The sequence below is a fragment of the Arabidopsis lyrata genome, assembly GCF_000004255.2.
Source record: "Arabidopsis lyrata subsp. lyrata unplaced genomic scaffold ARALYscaffold_3, whole genome shotgun sequence".
In the NCBI taxonomy this organism is placed as follows: domain Eukaryota; kingdom Viridiplantae; phylum Streptophyta; class Magnoliopsida; order Brassicales; family Brassicaceae; genus Arabidopsis; species Arabidopsis lyrata.
The window spans coordinates 10,986,322-11,007,415 of NW_003302553.1; the positions used below are offsets into that span (position 1 = coordinate 10,986,322).

At 36.8% G+C, this 21,094-nt stretch overlaps 5 protein-coding genes across 5 annotated transcripts; 3 read left to right on the plus strand and 2 right to left on the minus strand.

Moving 5' to 3' along the window:
- Positions 1-2,552: 2,552 nt before the first annotated feature.
- Positions 2,553-7,025, minus strand: LOC9321651 (protein transport protein SEC23). Its single transcript, XM_021033401.1, has 12 exons — positions 6,250-7,025; positions 5,965-6,138; positions 5,705-5,866; positions 5,004-5,146; positions 4,755-4,830; positions 4,463-4,632; positions 4,249-4,330; positions 4,059-4,136; positions 3,579-3,740; positions 3,224-3,487; positions 3,006-3,110; positions 2,553-2,918 (listed from the first exon to the last, which is right to left on the minus strand). The coding sequence occupies exons 1-12, from the start codon at positions 6,994-6,996 to the stop codon at positions 2,772-2,774; spliced, it is 2,310 nt and encodes a 769-aa protein (XP_020889060.1). The 5' UTR covers positions 6,997-7,025; the 3' UTR covers positions 2,553-2,771.
- A 2,298-nt stretch (positions 7,026-9,323) lies between these two features.
- On the plus strand, positions 9,324-15,662 carry LOC9321652 (kinesin-like protein KIN-12B). Its single transcript, XM_021033343.1, has 16 exons — positions 9,324-9,855; positions 10,069-10,203; positions 10,302-10,385; positions 10,459-10,584; positions 10,670-10,729; positions 10,826-10,879; positions 10,968-11,060; positions 11,405-11,500; positions 11,667-11,812; positions 12,080-12,229; positions 12,318-12,447; positions 12,521-13,804; positions 13,890-13,988; positions 14,079-14,231; positions 14,309-15,112; positions 15,191-15,662. The coding sequence occupies exons 1-16, from the start codon at positions 9,562-9,564 to the stop codon at positions 15,494-15,496; spliced, it is 4,014 nt and encodes a 1,337-aa protein (XP_020889002.1). The 5' UTR covers positions 9,324-9,561; the 3' UTR covers positions 15,497-15,662.
- Positions 15,663-16,254: 592 nt separating this feature from the next.
- Positions 16,255-17,663, minus strand: LOC9319518 (F-box/kelch-repeat protein At4g33290). Its single transcript, XM_002885540.2, has one exon. It carries the CDS (start codon positions 17,475-17,477, stop codon positions 16,377-16,379), a length of 1,101 nt encoding a protein of 366 aa, XP_002885586.1. The 5' UTR covers positions 17,478-17,663; the 3' UTR covers positions 16,255-16,376.
- A 94-nt stretch (positions 17,664-17,757) lies between these two features.
- On the plus strand, positions 17,758-18,451 carry LOC9321653 (F-box/kelch-repeat protein At4g33290). Its single transcript, XM_021032052.1, has 2 exons — positions 17,758-17,796; positions 17,873-18,451. Exons 1-2 carry the CDS (start codon positions 17,758-17,760, stop codon positions 18,449-18,451), a joined length of 618 nt encoding a protein of 205 aa, XP_020887711.1.
- An 873-nt stretch (positions 18,452-19,324) lies between these two features.
- Positions 19,325-21,076, plus strand: LOC9319519 (F-box protein At2g38590). The gene has a single exon (XM_021032995.1). It carries the CDS (start codon positions 19,704-19,706, stop codon positions 20,922-20,924), a length of 1,221 nt encoding a protein of 406 aa, XP_020888654.1. The 5' UTR covers positions 19,325-19,703; the 3' UTR covers positions 20,925-21,076.
- Positions 21,077-21,094: the final 18 nt, after the last annotated feature.

Here is a 21,094-nt window from a genome sequence, read left to right on the forward strand (position 1 = left end):
TTATTGGCAAAATCTGTAAATACCTATGTTTTATGAAAACGGAAACGCAGTAGCAAAACTGTTCGGAAACGGAAAATGATTTTTTCTAAAATTAGGAAATGGAAACGTATACACACACACACATATAATATATATAACATTAAACATAAGACTATATTAAAGAAAAAATGGTTTAAACAATACAAGTCTGAAACATCATATTAAATAGGTTAACTAAAATTCTAAAAGATAAAGATTAAAAGGCTCAAGTTCAAATACTTAGACTTATGTTTTGCTGTTTGTTCAAAAAAAAAAAAGACTTATGTTTTGCTCATATTTTTCTTATTTTTTCTTAATTTTTTATTAATTTTTCTTATCCTTACCTAATATATACTAGTATAATCGCAGCACTTTTTGTGACGGGTGGGTAAAAAAGCTTTCGGGTATATCGGATATCCGACCCATTTTAAAAATTCCTTCACAAAAAATTTGTTGGGTCGGGTTATATTTAACCCAACTCATACACCGGATATTCCATATTTAATAATTTAGATTTTTAGAAGATTTGATTAAGATTTATAATTATAATTCTCCTATCATCTTTGTTTGATTTGTTTTTAACTGTTTTGAATCATCATATAATACATAAAGTAAAAATAAAAATCAATTTTTTTTCTGCATATACTGTGATTCAAAATTTTAAAAACGGATATATATTATCCAATTGACGAAAATGTGTGTTCAACGTTCTACATCGATTAAAATATTTAGACAATGATTCAGAATCATATCATAAATAAGAACATTAATAAAATAAATGAGTTTTTTGGCGGGATGGGTTTGGCGGGACGGGTTTTTGAATCAACAATAATAAAAAGATTAAAATATCATTAATCCGCCGCTTCAATACGGATTTAATCCTTATTTTTTTAATACAAATCACATGACGGGTTAAGAAATTACGGAACGGGTTATATTTCGGAAATGATTTATATGGCGGACGAATTTGAATCAATATTTATATACCGCTTTAATACGGGTTAAATCCTCAGTTTATTAATAATTATCTCGTGAACTCGTGGAATACCGTTACTTAATAACAATTGTAAACTATAATATAAATAAATATGTTATAAGGAGATACAATTTACAAAATATTTTTATACTAACTTTAAAATTAAATCATCCCGCGGTGTACCGCGGGTTAAAATCTAGTTTGTATATAAAAGCACTTTCGTTTTTGGCATAGCTCAAATTTGAAGTTAGCAATTAGATGGCTTTACAATTTTCACTATCACAGTTAGCAAAAGAGACGTATTTGCAGCTTTTCAATGCTTTTTTTTTTTTGGATAAAAATTTTCGATGTATTTTAGCTATAGATGTAGATAGTTCAGTTCAGGTTGTCGTGGTTCGAGCCTCTTGGCACAACCATCCTAGAATAATCCACAAAATCCAGAATTGTATCTCTAATGTAACTAATGTAATCTCTAAATAATATATTTTAAAATTTTTGATGTATTTTTCTTGTATTTTTTTTTAATTTTGATTAGTTTTTCTTCTCTTTAAATTATTTCAATAACTATAACATATTGATAGAAGTGAAGTCACATTGAAATTTATTCAAACAGCTTTCTCTAGTACTTTTTAATGCAATACTAAATTGTGTATGGTAAGAGTTTTGATATTTAATGTTTTTGTTGATATGGAAGGGTAACCAAGAAAGTAGACATTTATACATTTGGAGTGATCTTTCTAGAGATGATCGCAAATAAAAAAGTAGTTGATAAAACAGTGGGAGAAGAGAGTTAAAATTTGGCGATGTGGTTAAGCCCAAAGTTAAGAAATCTAGTATGCTTAAAAAAACTTCATCATAATTATTTGCATCGACTATTATAATCGATGTTATATGCCTCATCTAATGTAAATGATATTAGTATTAGCATCAATTTATAGAAATAATGTTTATATTGATTATTTTAAAATTAACAAATAATCATATATATAATTAGAGAGTCTTCTCTCATCTAAAGTGTCCACATCAGCAAACCATTTTTTATATATATTAAATTAATTTGTAAGAAAAAATATTTTTTAATTTTATTAATTAATATTAAAGCAAACAATCAAATTTGTTTGGGATAATAGTTGCTTATTTTGCTTTACACTTCTTTGAGACTATAAAGAAAACTTAGATCACTATATATAAGAAAATTATGGAACCTCTCTTTCCCTTGGGAGCGATGTGGGTTTTTACAATCGGTGCTCAATTTTTAATTGACATCGATTTTTATTGATTTAAATTTTGTATCATTTTCTAAATGATGGAAATTCATATATTTGTATTAATATTGTAAAAGAGATGCAAATAGATCTAGATTTATATCAATTTTAGTAAAATGATGCAAGACAAATCAATAATGGCATTGATTATTGCAACTGATATGAAATATAATTTTTGTTGATGCAAATTAATTGACGCTATTGACTTTTTTTCTGGTAGTAATTCTACAAAAGTTTTCATTCAAGTTTTCATTATATTTATTTAATAATTCATATTTTTGTTGATGTCTCAGTTTATAAAATTTCCTCGGGAATGCAGTGAGATATTTTATCTCTTCTCCCTTTGTATATCTAAGTCCTTGAAACAAAAACAGAAAAGTAATGTTACAAAAATTTTATCAAAGAAAAAACAAAATAATGATAGTAGATGAAAAATGGTGTAAACTGAAGTTTAATTTAATGGTGTAAACTGAAGTTTAATTTAATGTAAAGTAAAGAAACAAAAGGACTACTCAAGACTGCACTACCAGCTTCTGAAGATGTTCAAAGAAGACTTGAAGGCTAACGTCGTCTGTGAATATCACATCTGACCCTGTCGACATTTCGTTTGCATTGTTGTACGTCGCTGATGGATTCAGCTTTGCCAATAAAAACCTTGCCTGCATTTTCCCATTCGAATCCAATGAGATGCACAAACAAAACTGAAGCTGACAATTACATGATAACAAATTGATAAGATGAATGACCTGCGAGCCGTGCTGATCACAGACAACTAATCTTGGGACAGGGAAACGCTCACGGACTAGCATCTGGGAATCCTCTTGAGGAGCTTGCAATAACTCAGCAAAAGCCTATCACAAGAATAGTTATAGTCAATGGAAGATTAAATATACATAATCATTCAACAACAACGAGATGGTTCCGCATCATGAAAAAGCTATTAGAAACAGCTAGTTATTAGTACCTGGTGTTCAGGCTGATGATGATAACCCATATTTCGCCATTGTGCTATAGTCATTCCATGGAAGACAACAACACTAAAATATGCATCTAATAAAAGAATTCGATCGGCTGCAATGGAAGCCACATCTAGCAAAGCTGGTTCGGCTGGTGAATTGAATGAATATGTTGTCAACGACGGTTGGATCATGACAGTTGCATTCGAAATATTCTCCCGGTTTAATAACATGCAGAAGTATGCGGTTTCATCAGGGCTATTGTTAAATACCTGCCACCATATCACAACCCCGAAAAAGAAAACATGATACTAAGCTAACGATATGATGAGCACAAACCATGAAATGTAAAAGCAGTGGTACCTGAACAAACTGCGATCGCCGCAGATTAAATATAAATTGAGGAAATAACGAAAAATAGGGATTCAGTGTGAAGGAGGCTGGATCATCCTTTCTATAGTCTCCAAACTTTGAACAAAGACGAATGAGATTCCGATCTAACCACCGAGTAGCATCAAATCCCTCCTGGGGAAAAAAATATGATGAATTGTATAGATAGACATGGCTTAGTGATAAGCCTTAGATAACTTAGATAACCTGCAGTATTTTTCAAGAAACAGGTTGGATCCTCCTAGTTCATATTACTATTATACAGCTGTGTCAACAATAAAATTTGAATGCTTTTTGTATAATAGATGAGCATTTGACCTCCTAGGGATTCCTGGTGAGTATTATTCCCAAGGAAAGACACATATTTGAAAAAATTGCCAGCATTAAGAGCTTACTCCGCCTTAAAAATAAAATAAAGCAACTACCAAACTGAAGTTGTCTACTGTGACGTACCTCTGACTCCATTTTCAAAGAAGCTAATCTAGCCATGACCACAGCAGCAGTTTCTTGATCAAAGCCTTGCACAAGTTCCTGAAAAGTACATAACCACCGGTAATATAGAACGTTAAATCACTAAGAAGCTTTTAGGCTATAAGAAATCCTGCATTGCATTTTTGATGGTTATAGAAAAACGAGGACGAACCTCTGAACTCACAGCACTGTCTATCCACTGTCTGCATACAGTAGTAACTCGGAGCAATGTTTGACCTTCAGGGTTTTGGTAACTGCAATCAAATAAACAACAGTAAATATGATACTTCTGACAATGAAGCTTACAATGTAATGCAGAAAGGCAAAGTTCAGGTGAAACAAAAAAAAACAGATAAAATACAAGACTGAAACACTGCCCAAAGTACCTTGTGAGAAACTGCAAATAAAACTGTGGATTCGCAGCTCCAGGAGTATTTGACCCGCTTGAAGATATGTCAAAAAATACTGTCAAACACGTAGTTTTATCAAGGCCACACAACCTCCAAGCAGAAGTATTCCCCTCTCCGATAACCGTATCAGCAACACTAGCCCCTTTCTGAAAGGATCCAAATAAAAGAAAAATGAAAATTAATTGAGAAGAGATAGCTTCGTTCATCTCAAAAATAACTATCAATGCATTTTTGAGAGAAGTAAATCGTCAAGGACTCCATTTTTAACCTTCTCTAATGATGAGCATGGTCCAATAGCCCCTTGAATTTTGATGTCCTGTGAACAACAGATCTCAAGCGTCCCACTAGAAATAAACGATTCAAGGTCAGTTTCTATTGAAGCACGCACATAATTTTATTTCTATTATACAAGCTTGAAGTTTATGATACTTAAAAAGAAAAGTCATTGCATTGACAAAATTTTCTTTTCATGTAATATTATCAGAGAGAGTGATGCATCAGCAAAGTAGAAACTTACTTAAAGCAGAGGCCAAGAGCCTGGTCGCCATCTTCAAATACTCGCTTGAAGGAATCTTTGAATACGGAATGGCCAAAACTTTCAGACAGAACAACAAGGCCACCAGTTCTTTCAATTGCAACTTTCATCTCAGCAACCCCAACCTAACTATATCCAAAATGCAACAGCGGAAATAATTAATAATTAGATCTCCAATTATAAATATCAGAGCTGACAGCACGACAATATACAACAAGCAATGCCCTATTAGAAGAAACACTGTAGAGGAAACCATCATCAAAAACAGGAAAATGAGGGGGTTTAACGATTATGGCCTAGGTTTCATAGAAGCTCTTTAGCTTTACGAAGATTAAAATAATAATTATAGTGCCAAGACAACATCTTCAGGACTAGTTAAACTGATATCACAGGCTAGGTAACAAATTTGAGGACAATTGAGAGGCTCCACATTTGTGTATATTGACCATGTTAGGTTTGACAAAAAATTTAGTAAATCCCATTGCATATCAAGGCCACACTTTCAGAGACAAGAAGAAAAGATGCATTCATTATATAGACTTCCAGCTAAAAAAATACAACACAGTGTTACAGAAAAGATTTAGAATTCAGGAGTTGCAACTGATGCAAACTGCACAACCAAACTTGAAGAACTAATTCAGAGCTTTGCGCACCAACTATTTATAATCATGTCACAGTAATACCTGATCAAGTGCAGAAGCAAAAAGGTCTAGCACATGACCCTGAGTGACTAGTTGCTTTGCGATGCTATCATAAAACTTGACAGCCTTTTTATAGTAAGGAGCGGCATCTTTATCTAGATCTTTGTGAGATCGCACAGGATCCGATAAATCTTTTGAGACAATCTGTACAAAAGAAAATGGAAAGAAGAAGTTGCAAACATGCTTCATACACATGGGGTGATGAAAGCTCACAATGCCAACAACCATCAACAGGTACTTACCGTTCCAGGGCCTTCTGTACATGGACCTCCGATCAAAGCTACAATTCTAGCCCCAGTTCCAGGCAAGCAAGCTCCAAGCAATCCTGCAGCAACACTCAATGCCACACCTGTGCATCGTTGGGACCGATGACCTGGCTGAACAGGCCACTGATCACTTTGTAGCTCATCCAAAAGCTACATACCAAACATCATTCACACAAAGATGAAAGAATCAGATGAAAATTTTCAACTTCACAATCAACACAAAAGCTAAATGATAAAGAACTAAAAAAAAACGTCACTCACCGAGTTGAGTGTGAATTCGCACTCGGAAGCAGGTAACAAGAATCTATTCAAACCAGAACTCGGGACGCCATTTTGAGCTCCTTTCGTATATCTCCTTGAAGAACCTTCAAGCCCCAACTGATCCAAAATCTGATCTTTAGAAATCTCTTTATCTCCTTTAAAAACAAAAACCTTAGACATCTCAGAGAATCCCAATTCATGCGCATGAGCCTGAGTACCAAACGACACAAATCCAACCAAAGCATTCTCCGGAAGCAATCCAATCGCCTGTTTAAGCGCCGATTTAGCAAAATCTAATTCTTCTTCAATCATACAAGTATCAAGAACAAACACAAACACCGCCTGCGACGGAACTTCCCCATTCCTCGGATCAAATTGACCAGCAACAGGCGGAGGAAGCGTGTATTCAACAGTAGTATACTGAGGATAAAGCTCACCAGGAAGATTAGTCTCAGAGATCACATGATAATGAGGCGGGAAATGATTACGCTGATAACAAAAGGGACAGATCCAAAGCTTTGCGGTGAAATCGACTTGTGCGTAAGCGTTTAACGCTGCGGAACAAGTCCGGCATCGGAGCGGTGCGTAAGGAAGGGTAGGGATATCGGAATGTCGCCGGATCGGAGAAATGCAAGCGGCGAGTGGGATCACGCATTTGCTAGCTTCAACTTTTGAACGAGGCCAAACGTTCCATGTCATACGAACTCCATCGATTCCTTCTAGATCTGTATTCGCCGTCTCCGCCATTGTTGGAAGTTGAGTTTTTTTTTTTTTGTTTCTTTTGACGAAGAAACTGAAAAATCTCAAAAATCCTTTGGCGTTTTTTTTAGTAACTCGAACGTTAAGGACACAAAAGTAGAGAAAAAAACAAAACAAAACAAAATTGAGTCTCAAATATTTCTATTTTTTTTTCGGTCTATAATCATTTCATTAATTCATTTGACTGTCTACTTCATTTTTGGTAAATATAATTAAATGTTTGTTTGACAAAAAAGAATTTTTTTTATTCGATGTACTTCATTTGATGTGAGATTTCGAACAAACACTGTCAAATATTATAGAATAAAATATATTATTGAGTTGTGTTTCATACGAGAATACAAAATACATATATATAGTGTCAATATTAACATAATGCTAACATCCATATAATGTAAAATTTCCTAAACACATAAGGAAATATCTTGTACAAGAAGTAATATAGAGATCTAGAATATTCTTTTGTTTGCGCTTCACGAGCTTCACTTCATAATGGACTTTAACGGTCCATATTACTTGGTTTGCAAGATACACATCTTGCTTATCTCCAATACTCCCCGCACGACAAACGTGGAACGCGAAAACGCAAAATATGCAACCACAAAGCGGAACACCTATGTCGTGGACATCATATCCAGGACGGACAAATCATGTCAACAGACTCCTCAGGGTATAAACTTCAATCTACAAAAGAGGGTGGAACTTCAGCTCGTCTTTGGTCTTGGTAAAAGGGAATAACAACTAGCCATGGACGCAAATCCTGCAACTCCACAAATAATCGTCATATCTCGGACAGTCCACAAACCGGACTAAAAAAAAAATTGATCTAAAAAACATGAGCGTTCCAAACAACTCCCCCGTAATATGAGAAATCAAAACTCATTTATATATATATATATATATATATATATATATAAATTGAATTTGAAGCGCCTTCAAATGCTTTGATCTTCACACTGCAGCTCCTTGATCTTCACAATTCTTTGAGCGCCTTCCGCAGCTCTTTGATCTTCACAACATTCTGAGCGGCTTTCTGCTGCTCCGATAACCTGAACAACAGTCTGAGCGCCTACCGCAACTCTGATGACTAACGATGGTCTGAGCGCCTTCCGCAGCTCTTTGACGACTTTAACAATGGTCTAAGCACATTTCGTAGCTCTGATGACCTAAACAACGATCTGAGCGCCTTCCGCAGCTCTGAACTTAACAACACTCTGAGCGCATTCCGCAGCTCTGATAACTTTAACAATGGTCTGAACGCCTTCAAAGACTTGACACAAAGGAAAAATGAACAAGCCCATGCTAAACCAAAACCCTAAAACACTGAGATCTACCGCCGTGAACGAGATCTAAAAACCCCTCTCCCAAAACCGAAACCCTAATCTTAACCAAACCCTTTCTCTCACCACCGAAGATCTCACGAACTTGAAACTAAACCCGACTACTAGAAAGCATCCGACAAAAACCAAAACGACTAACAAAAAAAAAACAAAAAAAAACACCAACGACCCTCTCTTTCTTTCTTTCTTTTTCCTTTTTTTTTCATCTTTGCGGAAGCTAAACTAAAACCCTAAAAATTTGATCCTAAAGCTCTGATACCATGTCAAATATTATTGAATAAAATATATTATTGAGTTGTGTTTCATATGAGAATACAAAATACATATATATAGTGTCAACATTAACATAATGCTAACACCCATATAATATAAACTTTCATAAACACATAAGGAAATATCTTGTACAAGAAGTAATACAGAGATCTAGAATATTCTTCGGTTTGGGTTTCACGAGTTTCACTTCATAATGGACTTTAACGGTCCATATTACTTGGTCTGCAAGATACACATCTTGCTTATCTCCAATAAACACTTCCTACTTGGAATCGTTTAACTCGCAAGATCAAATTGAGGTCGCAAAAATAGAAATGTAAAATATGAAAGAGATTTCACAAGTTCAAATCTAATGATCGAATTCCAAAACAATATCCGGAATCCATTAGATCATTAGCTCAAACTTGAGTTTTTTATTTTTTACTCTTTAAGAACTTTCAACTGATAATTTATGGATCCATACTTTATAGTTACAAATACAATACAAACTATCTAATTTTGTTTTGGTCTATAAATTTATGGCTATGCGTTTACAAAAAGAAATAAAAAATACTGTTAATTTGGAATTTACCGTAATTGGGCTTCGTTTATAAGCCCAACCCAACACAATCTAAAAGCCACGTGCCACGTGGGATAAAAATATCCTAAGAATAAATAACTCAAACGGTCGAACAAAATCATGGGCCCTAATTTGATCTGATCCGTTGGATTCATCATCTCACGATCAACGGAGATAGATAAATAAAATAAAATAAACAAACATGTGAATGCGTTCTCGATCTAGAAATTCAAAATTATCGCCATTAACGGCTCTCTCTCAAACTCTCTCTCTTCCCTTCTTCCTCGTTACTTTGCCCGAAACACTGATTGTTGCAGAAGCAGATCTAGCTATTCCCTCTCTTCTTCTTTTTTAGGGATTCGAATTCGTTATCGCAGAGAGATGAAGCATTTCATGATGCCAAGAAACGCTGTCTTGAGGGATATTGGAGAGTCACAATCGCCAAACACTAGTTTGACGAAATCGAAATCACAAAGAAAGATTAGATCTGCTAAAGAGAATGCTCCACCTCCGGATCTGAACTCGTTGTTGCCTGATCATAGATCTTCTCCGGCGAAATTGAAGAGTCCTTTGCCTCCGCGTCCTCCGTCGTCTAATCCTCTTAAACGGAAGCTAATTGCTGAGGCTGCGGGGGAAAATGGAGTAGCTGCTGGGGTTTCAGACTCTGGTGTCAAGGTAGTTTGAGTCTTTTGATTTTTTGTTTTTCTTGCTTAGAAATTGGAGAATGTTCGAAGGAAAAACCCTAATTTTTTGGATGAATTGGTCAAACTAAGTTCCAGATTCCGAAATCCCTAAACAGAATGAAGATGATAGCTTGTATTTTTAGAATTTTTTAGTTTCATTTGGCTATTAGGTAAGATTAGTTCGAGCCTTTGTCTCGTTTTGTAGGTTATAGTAAGAATGAAGCCTCCAAGCAAAGGTGAGGAAGAGGAGATGATAGTAAAAAAGATCTCCAACGATGCCCTCACTATTAATGAACAGACTTTCACATTCGATTCGATTGCTGACCCAGAGTCAACACAGGCAAGAATTTAGTTTTCGAGATTGGGGTTTCATTATACTATGTTGTCTCATGATTTATATAGGCTAACAAGTCTTTATCTTTCTTGTATTATTTGCAGGATGAGATCTTTCAGCTTGTGGGAGCCCCTCTTGTAGAAAACTGTCTGGCCGGATTTAACAGTTCTGTTTTTGCCTATGGACAGGTAGTCATCATTTTTCATTTATTCCTTAAACCATATGATTGTAGTTTGAACTTCTGATAACATTTTTCATCAGACTGGTAGTGGGAAAACATATACCATGTGGGGTCCTGCCAATGGATTGTTGGAAGAGCACCTTAGTGGTGACCAAAGAGGTTTGACACCACGTGTCTTTGAATTGCTCTTCGCCCGTCTCAGTGAGGTGATGCTTCGTGTTGTTTACTTTCAGTCTGTTTCATTATGTGAGAGAGGCAGCACATTCAAAAGTTGATTTCTTTTGTTTGCAGGAGCAAGCAAAGCATGCTGAAAGGCAGCTAAAGTACCAGTGCCGCTGTTCGTTTCTCGAGGTTCGATGAGTGGTTTTACTATAGTTTGGCTGCGTTTGATGTTTTCATTTTTCAAAGCTTGATATACATGGTTCCCTTTCCCATCTTTCATTGCAGATATACAACGAACAAATAACAGATCTTTTGGATCCGAGCCAAAGAAACCTGATGGTAAAAGGAACTTGTAACTTCAACTTGTTTTACATTTTGTAAGGAAAAAGAACCTGGATTCATCATTTTTTAATTAATATGGCACCAGATTAGAGAAGATGTCAAATCCGGTGTTTATGTTGAAAATCTGACTGAGGAGTACGTGAAAAACTTGAAGGATTTGTCAAAGCTTCTGGTTAAGGTTTGTTATATCGTTTTATTTCATATTCTTCTTTGGAAATCAATCCCCCTTCTACTTTGAAAGATTTTAAGAGTAATTTCTCAAAACGTACATACACTTGTGTTTCCTAGGTGTGATATTATTATATTACTCCTAAACTTTTAAAATATGGAATGCATAACTATGGTTTGTTGTAAGAAAAAAGTGTCTACCCTACAGGAATTGCAAATACTGTGTATTGGAATAAGATCTATATACCGCCAAATTGTGTCAAAGTCTTGCAGTATAGTCGATCTGAACTATTTTGTTGCTTTGATTTGAAATGTGTATCTTCAATAGTAAGCTTCCATCTGAAACTTGTGCAGGGCTTGGCAAACAGAAGGACTGGTGCAACAAGTGTAAACGCAGAGAGTTCAAGGTCGCATTGTGTATTTACTTGTGTTGTCGAGTCCCACTGCAAGGTGGGCTGTTCTCCTTTATTTTATTGTTCCTATTAACTAGCAACTGCAAGGTTTTAAGAATAGGCTATGAGGCTCAGATGCTTACTAGTGTAGAAATTATTTTGTTAATGTTATTATGAGGTGATGTAATCTATATCTAACTGTATTTGAATGTAATATGTAACAGAGTGTTGCAGATGGTTTAAGCAGCTTCAAAACAAGTAGAATCAATCTTGTTGATCTGGCTGGTTCAGAAAGGCAAAAATTAACCGGTGCAGCAGGCGATCGTTTGAAGGAAGCTGGGAATATAAATCGATCACTTTCCCAACTTGGGTAAGATCAGAATAGTCTACATTATAGGCTGCTTATTGATTTTCTTTTCCAGTTAATACTGCATTTTTGTTTTTGTATCGAGAGTATAGCATGCATTTGAATCTGGACTAAAACTTAGGGGAAAAGAAAACACAATTTGAAAATGATGGTCGTAATCTGACTTTTATGCCAGATGTTTTATCTTGACATTTTACAGATGTGATGCTATACAGTCTGAAACTGAGAATTGTAGATAAGTGTAAACCTTACAAGTTTTTTTACTTACAGGAATTTGATCAACATTCTAGCAGAAATTTCACAAACAGGGAAGCAAAGACATATACCCTATAGAGATTCCAGGTTGACATTTCTATTACAAGAGTCTCTAGGTGGGAATGCAAAATTAGCTATGGTTTGTGCAGTTTCTCCCTCGCAAAGGTTAATCAAGAACCCGAATTTCTCTTTCAGAATATATTCTACCCTCCCTCCACTTTTCTGCTAAATAAAATTGCCTCTTAAATTGCAGTTGTAGGAATGAAACCTTCAGCACCTTGAGATTTGCTCAGCGTGCAAAGGCGATACAGAACAAGGCAGTTGTCAATGAAGTAATGCAAGATGATGTAAATTTCTTGCGGGAAGTGATACGCCAGCTGAGGGTATGCATCCTTTGGATTATCTCACAAAATGCAAAAACAAACGTGAATGTAACTTCTAATGTAAACTGTGCAGGATGAACTGCAAAGGGTGAAGGATAATAATGGAAACAACCCAACAAACCCAAATGCAGCTTATACCACTTCCTGGAATGCGCGTAGAAGTCTGAGTTTGTTAAGAAGCTTTGGCCTGGGTCATCCAAAGTCATTACCAAATGGAGATGATGATGGGGACACTGAGATGGAAATTGACGAGGAGGCTGTTGAAAGGCTTTGTGCTCAAATGGGCTTGTCTCCACCTGCCGAGGACAACAATCAGGACATGAGCAGAGTAGAGAAAATAAATTCATCATTACAGACAGTGGCCCTGAAGGATGAATCTTACAAAACCTCCCACCTTAGATCATCTGATGTCCAATCATCTACAGGAAAGCAGTTTCCTGAAGATACAGATGTTAACATGGAGGATGCGTGTTGCCAAACTGAGAACAATGGGTCAGAGACTGATAATGCGTTATCTGTGGCAGAAACTAGAATCTCAACAAATCAGATCAAAGCGGCCGTGCAAACTATGGATGATGGTTCTAGTGTACAGCCTGCTTCCATAAAAAATTCTCTTAATTCTTGTATTAGCGACACAAACCAGGGAAATTCACCAAGCAAGGCGGAGAACATTCCATCATGCCAAGACTTGGTTCTAGAAGCTGATGTTTCTGCAATTGTAGCAGTATCTGATACATCAAATGATACAGAACAGGTCTCAGTAAATCCTGTGTCGCCTTGCCTTAGCATATCTCCAGTAAGTGTTTCTCCTGGACTAATACCTCCCACTGAGAGCGCCTCTCCTAAGATCAGAAATAGCAGGAAAAGCTTGAGGACAACATCAATGTCCACCGCATCACAAAAAAATATTGAGAGAGCAAACCAGTTAACTAAAGAAGTTGTGGAACCTTCTCCGGCTATGTCCACAGAGGTGTTAAACCTATATAGTGCTTTGTCTACAAAGAAAAGTGAAGCTTTTCCTGTGCCAACTAGGCAATTGGCAGCTAGCCTTCACAGAGGCATGAAACTTCTTGACTCATACCGGCAGAGTACAGCTCATAGACGATCGACATTCAGATTGTCCTACAAAGCTCTAGAATGCAAGCCCTCAACCGTTTTAAGTAAGGCTGATGTAGGTGTTCAAACTTATCCAGAAGGTGATACTGTAGCGGAAGACAACCCCAAAGAAGTACTGTGCAGTAAATGTAAATGCAGAGCAGAATGTGATGCCCAAGAAATAAGTGACACTTCTAATCTTCAGTTAGTACCTATTGACAACTCAGAAGGTTCAGAAAAGTCCAATTTCCAAGTTCCTAAAGTAAGAATTGTGGCTTTCATTTGGAGCATTTCGTTCCACAATTGTATAGTGTAATAATATGATATGAGTTTTCTGCACCTTACAGGCAGTGGAAAAGGTTCTAGCAGGGTCTATCAGAAGAGAAATGGCTATGGAGGAGGTCTGCACTAAGCAAGCATCTGAAATATCACAGCTTAATCGGCTGGTATGATCCTTGCTTATGTTCTGTTGGTCAGCTTCTCTACTTTCGACGTATAAAGGAAACCTTTTTAATCATCTATGGGAAATTAAACAGGTGCAACAGTACAAGCATGAGAGAGAGTGCAATGCCATCATAGGACAAACAAGGGAGGACAAGATTGCTCGACTTGAAAGTCTCATGGATGGCGTGTTGTCTAAAGATGATTTCCTGGATGAAGAATTTGCATCACTCATGCATGAGCATAAGGTAAATTTTTGGGTTACCATTATTTAGAAGTTTATTGAATCATTGCAGAAATGTTTTCTTACATATAATTTGTGCAGCTTCTGAAGGACATGTATGAGAACCACCCCGAAGTATTGCAGACGAGGATTGAGTTGAAACGAGTGCAAGAAGAGCTCGAAAGTTTCAAGAACTTCTACGGTGATATGGGAGAAAGGGAAGTATTATTAGAAGAGATTCACGATTTAAAGGCGCAGCTACAATGTTACACTGACTCTTCTCTTACATCTGCTCGGAAAAGAGGTTCCCTGCTTAAGCTAACATACGCTTGTGACCGTGACCAAGCTTCACCACTTAATACCATTCCTGAGTCAGTGGACGAGTGTCCTGAGAAGACACTAGAACAGGAAAGACTTCGTTGGACTGAAGCAGAGAGCAACTGGATCTCTCTTGCTGAAGAATTGAGAACCGAGCTTGATACCAATAGATTGCTAATGGAAAAGCAGAAACGTGAACTGGATACAGAGAAAAGGTGTGCTGAAGAGTTGACAGAAGCAATGCAAATGGCGATGCAGGGTCATGCACGGATGATTGAACAGTATGCAGACCTGGAAGAGAAGCATATCCAATTGCTTGCAAGGCATAGGAGGATTCGAGAAGGAATAGATGATGTAAAAAAAGCAGCAGCCAGAGCAGGAGTCAAGGGAGCTGAGTCTAGATTCATAAACGCACTTGCAGCAGAAATTTCAGCTTTGAAAGTGCAAAGAGAGAAGGAGGCACAATACTTCAGGGATGAAAACAAGAGTCTCCAGTCACAACTAAGAGATACTGCTGAAGCTGTTCAAGCAGCAGGAGAGTTACTTGTTCGACTTAAAGAAGCTGAAGAAGGATTGACATTTGCACAGGTACCCATACCTGCCATTTTTCAGTTATTAATCCTATCATTTGACTCTTATTAACCTTTTTTGCTTGTGTATCCACAGAAAAGGGCAATGGATGCAGAGTATGAAGCAGCAGAAGCATATAAAAAGATGGACAAGTTGAAGAGGAAATACGAAACCGAAATCAGCACTGTAAACCAACAACAAATAACAGAGCCACAAAATCCCATAGAATCTTTGCAAGCTTCTTGTAATGGCGATGATATGGCTAAATATGATGAACCATCAGCTAGTGATGGTGATCACCAATGGAGAGAAGAGTTCGAGCCATTTTACAAGAAAGACGAAGAGTTGTCAAAGCTCGCTGAACCCTCTTGGTTCTCGGGGTATGACCGATGCAACATATAATTTCGTTTCCACAACGATTTCTTTTCTTTAATGTGTATAGGAAAAAGAAAGACATGTTGAGGTCTGATCTGATTCTGTGAGATATAGATCTAAAGCTTGTACTCTTTTCATTGTATTTCTTATGTGCTACAAACTCATTTTACAATTCAAACATTTTTTTGTGAGATTTGATTGATCACATTAGTAGAGATAAAGCATCTGAAGGATGTCTTTCACTCTTTCTTATGTTATGTTGTACAAACTCATTTTACAGTTTGATTTATTTTCAACGGCACAACTCACCTCGTCACCGTCAACATCTTTATGAGCAAACCTTCTCTTAACATTCTACGCAATCTATTGGAATAACTCGTTGGCATCAATGTTCCCGTCATCGAGTCTTTTCATTGGTATGAAAAAGCAAGAATCATTTCATTCGTATGAGCATACTCTAGACGAATTAGAGAATACACGTGATACAATCATCCAATCACGGGATCTTACGAAAGGACTTAAGAGTAGAATTTGCCTTAGACAAAGCCAAGACCAAGACAAGCTAAGACTAAGGTCCCTTTATGTTTCTTTCATTGTTCTGTTTCCAAGATTCTTCAGATATGTTACTAATTCTACAATCTCAGCTCTGTAAATCATAGCGCAGCCAATATATCTATTTGTTGTACATATGAGAAAAGAAATAGATTTCACTGTTACTATATTTTGTTTTAAAACATCTTAGCAAATCTTCATCATGATGCATATAAGCTCGGAAGAAACCAGAATTTATGATAATAGAGTAATCTTGTTCAAAGAGAAGAATATGTAAATGAAAGACATACATAAGGCATTGTGAATTGAGTCTTCATCATCTCATTATCTCCTTTTGCCTCCTCCAGCATATTGCTCATTGATTCCCTTCAAGTAAGACAAGTCTCGACATGTTTTCATCATATCGAAGCTTCTCCAATTCGCTTTCTTGTTCCCTTTCTCCTCCTTCAGGTTGCTTGATTTCCACTAAACTTGGAACATAAGAGCACAGATCTGTCTTACATTCTTGGTCTCCAAAATCTCCAACGAGATCCAATGCCCTGAAGTATCCAGCCTCTCCAATGATGTTAATTTTGTGGCGATTATCCCCATCATCAAAACCAATGGCGACTTTCTTCTCCTCGTCAATGAAGAAACTTCCACCTATAAATGGAACATAACTATCAAATCCAGCTGTTGCCACTCTCACGAACTTGCTCCACAACACCTCTTCAGTCTCAATCTTAGTCGTAATCCATAAGTCAAGCTCATATGGATTTGATTCATCGTGCTGAAGTAAAAGCGCAAGCTTCTCTTCTCTAACACAAGACAATGTCGTATAGTCATGATACCCACCACTAAACGGCAGAGGCAGAAGCGGACCAAATCTCTCACTTGTAAAATCGAAACAGATTAAGCTATTGGCCAAGACTTCTTTTACATCTACGTTCCTTTCAGCAGCACAAAAGTAAGTGTTTCCCTTAAGAGAAACGCCAGGGTTACAAAATGCTATACGCCAATGTGGAGATATATCAAGAGTCGTCCATAAATCAGAGTCAAAATCATAGATTTCATACCAAAAGAACTGCTTTTCGGGTACATTGTAGAAATAATCTATAAACCTCAATAACTTGTAGCTACGACAAGATTCCTTATTCACGTATCCGAGAGCATAACTAAACCTGTCACATCCGTATGGACGATGGGAATATCTTGGTTCGATCCACCTTGTTTGCCCCAAATACGGATTCAGAACCACAAACCTAGAATCTTCTTTCAATATGCATAGCAATAAGCCCTCGCAGTCAAAGACCTGTGATATCTTGGCTTGTTCGTCAAGGCAAGTAAGTTTGTCTATTTGCTCAATAGATGGTTCTCCATTGAGAGTAATGCTCGTTAAATAAAGATTGTTACCCATCATCACGATCATCTGAGACTCACCTTCCTTTGATGCAGGTAAGGCTTTACCAATGTCCATCTTCCTAAAGCTCTGACGTTTGGAGTTTAACTGTTTCAATCTGCAATCGAAAACCCTTGTTTTCGTTTCCTCTGATCTATTGCGGTTGAACAAGAAGAAGAAGCCCTAAATAAAGCTGGAGACCAAACGTGGGCTTGAAAATCTAGTCGGGCTTTTGATGACAAAGTTTGATCAATATTTCCAGCTCCACTACATTTAATTTTGTCACATATTTATTTTGTTAATCCTGTAAAAACAAATTTTATAGTTTATAAATTACTTGATAAGAAATGAAAAATATATGGGAAATCCGGATAAACACTTTATTAAAATAGTGAAGGTAAAGGCATGCAAGCACTTGCTAATTTTCTGAGTACTTGTGACACAATTTGACCCGTACAAGTAACTGACTTTAGGACTTGATACTTGCCTCTCATCCGAAGCAAGTATTTGCTCCAACAAATACTCGTCCAAAATCTGATTATGCTGCTGAAAAGAACGCAAATTTAGAAGAAGTCTTCACCTCTAGCATAATCTGTTTCGATTTTACAAGTGAGAGATTTGGTCCGCTTCTGCATCTGTCGTTTAGTACTGATGGGCATCATGACTATATTACCTTGTCTTGTGTTAGAGAAGAGAAACTTGCGGTTTTACTTCACTACAACAAATCAAATCCATACAAGCTTTTCTTTTGGATTGAGATTGAAGAGGTGTCGTGGAGAAGGTTCTTGAGAGTGGCAACTGGATTTGGTATTTATGTTCCATTTATAAATGGAATTTTCTTCATTGACGAGGAGAAGAAAATCGTCATTGGTTTTGATAACGATAATCGCCACAGAGTTATTGTCATTGGAGAGGCTAAATACATTAGGGGATTCGATCTCGTTAGAGATTTTGGAGACCAAGAATGTAAGACAGATTTGTGCTCTTATGTTCCAAGTTTAGTGCAAATCAAAGCGATTTGGAAAAGTGTCGATATGATGAAAACATTTTGAGACTTGACTCACTCTAAGCGAATCAATGAGCTTTAATGCAGGAAGAGGGAGGCAAAAGGAGAACGAGTATATTAAGACTCTAATTTTCAAAGCCTTAAGTAGTTCATGGTTCATTCTTTTTTTTCTTGACTAATAATGAGTTCGTCGCTCGATCTTTCTCTTCTAAAACTTGGCTTAAGGTACCTTAAAATGCAACAAGATTCGACACACCAAAGAGAAAATATAAAGAAGTGAACAAATTTATTCCAGTTTCTTACAAGCTGAGCAATCATAACACATAACAAATGTAACTAGTACAGAGATGTCCCGGAAAAAGTTTTTTGTCATTTTTTTACATACTTCATATGAAATTTTTCTTGTTTTTGTTTTAGGTTGAGAAGAGATCAACAGATGCACAAGGAAAGAAGAAACGATAGTAAACATATATAAAAATTCCAATATGTTTCACTCCGTTACTCATCACTACTTGGTTTCTGTATGTACAACAGAGATAATAACCGTAAACATCTTTGATCAGAGCTATGGTTCAAGCTCCATCTGAAGCGTCGGCTCAGAAAGAGTTAACATAAGAGATGTTCTAAAGGTTTCGATGGACGACTTTGATTCTTATTTTTCTTATAGTTGTTGTTGTTGTTGCTCTGTTGCTGGATATCTCCAAAACCTATTTGAACAATGCTTTCAGGTCATTAATTGTTTTCAAAGGTGTTTAGTACTCTTTCAGCAAGACTGTGGCTACCGGTTGCTTGACCCCTTCTAGCTCTAACATGAATATAATCTTTAGATCTGATCTGATTCTGTGAGATATAGATCTAAAGCTTGCACCTATTCTCCAGATAGGATTAAAAGTTTAATGTATTGTCAAAGCTCGCCGAATCCTTTTGGCTCTCGGGTTTGACCAATGCAACATATAATTTCGTTTCTACAACATTTTCTTTTCTGTAATGTGTATAGGAAAAAGAGACATGTTGGGGTCTGATCTGATCTAAAGCTTGCACCATTCTCTAACTTTTCCTTTTGTCATTGTCTTTCTTATGTGTTACATACTCATTTTACAATTTATACATTTTTTGTACTCATCCATCTCCCATATGAAAGATATTGATCAAATTCTTTCCTTTTATGTATGTAGTCACAAAAAGCCCAACTAGTTTATGAAGCACACGGTTGGCCCAGCTTCATTTAGGGTTTCTGTGCATTCGTCCTTCAACCGCAGTCAATCAGAGGAACCGAAGAAAGGTTGCAAATTGAAACAATGACGAAGACGATGATCTCTAATCTTCCAAGGGATTTGGTAGAGGAGATTCTCTCTAGGGTTCCTTTGAAATCTATGAGAAAAGTACGATTAACTTGCAAAAAGTGGAACGATTTATCCAAAAGTCAGAGCTTTAGGAAGATGCATATTGGTCAAGCCGCAGCAAAGGAAGGTGAGTTTCAGATGATCATGTTGATGGGTTACAATCTTTATTTAACGAGCATCGTTCTTAATGGAGATCCATCTATAGAGCATAAAGGCAAACTTACTTGCCTTGACAAACAAGTCAAGATATCTCAGCTCTATCACTGCGAGGGTTTATTGCTATGCATATTGAAAGAAGATTCTAGGTTTGTGGTTCAGAATCCATTTTTGGGGCAAACAAGGTGGATCGAACCAAGATATTCCCATCGTCCAAACGGATGGGATAGGTTTATTTACGCTCTCGGATACGTGAATAAGGAATCTTGTCGTAGCTACAAGTTTTTGAGGTTTATAGATTATTACTACAAGGCACCCGAAAAGCAGTTCTTTTGGTATGAAATCTACGATTTTGACTCTGATTTATGGACGACTCTTGATGTCACTCCACATTGGCGTATAGCATTTTGTAACCCTGGCGTGTCTCTTAAGGGAAACACTTACTTTTGTGCTGCTGAAAGGAACGTAGATGTAGATGAAGTCTTGGCCAATAGCTTAATCTGTTTCGATTTTACAAGTGAGAGATTTGGTCCGCTTCTGCCTCTGCCGTTTAGTGGTGGGCATCATGATTATACGACTTTGTCTTGTGTTAGAGAAGAGAAGCTTGCGGTTATACTTCAGCACGATGAATCAAATCCATATGAGCTTGACTTGTGGATTACGACTAAGATTGAGACTGAAGAGGTGTTGTGGAGCAAGTTCTTGAGAGTGGCAACAGCTGGATTTGATAGTTATGTTCCATTTATAAGTGGAAGTTTCTTCATTGACGAGGAGAAGAAAGTCGCCTTTGGTTTTGATGACCGTAATCGCCACAGAGTTATTGTCATTGGGGAGGCTGGATACTTGAGGGCATTGGATCTCGTTGGAGATTTTGGAGACCAAAGATGTACGCCAGATCTGTCGTCTTATGTTCCAAGTTTAGTGCAAATCAAGCAACCTGAAGGACGGGAAAGGAAACAAGAAAGCGATTTGGAAAAGTCTCGATATGATGAAAACATGTCGAGACTTAATTCGCTTTAACGCAGGAGGAGGGAGGCAAAATGAGAACGAGTAGATTAAGACTCTAATTTTCAAAGCCTTAAATTCATTGTTCATTCTTATATTTCTCGACTAATAATGAAGTTTTTCTTCTCGAACTTGGCTTAAGGTGCCTTAAAATGCAACAAGATTCGACACACCATGAGTCTTCA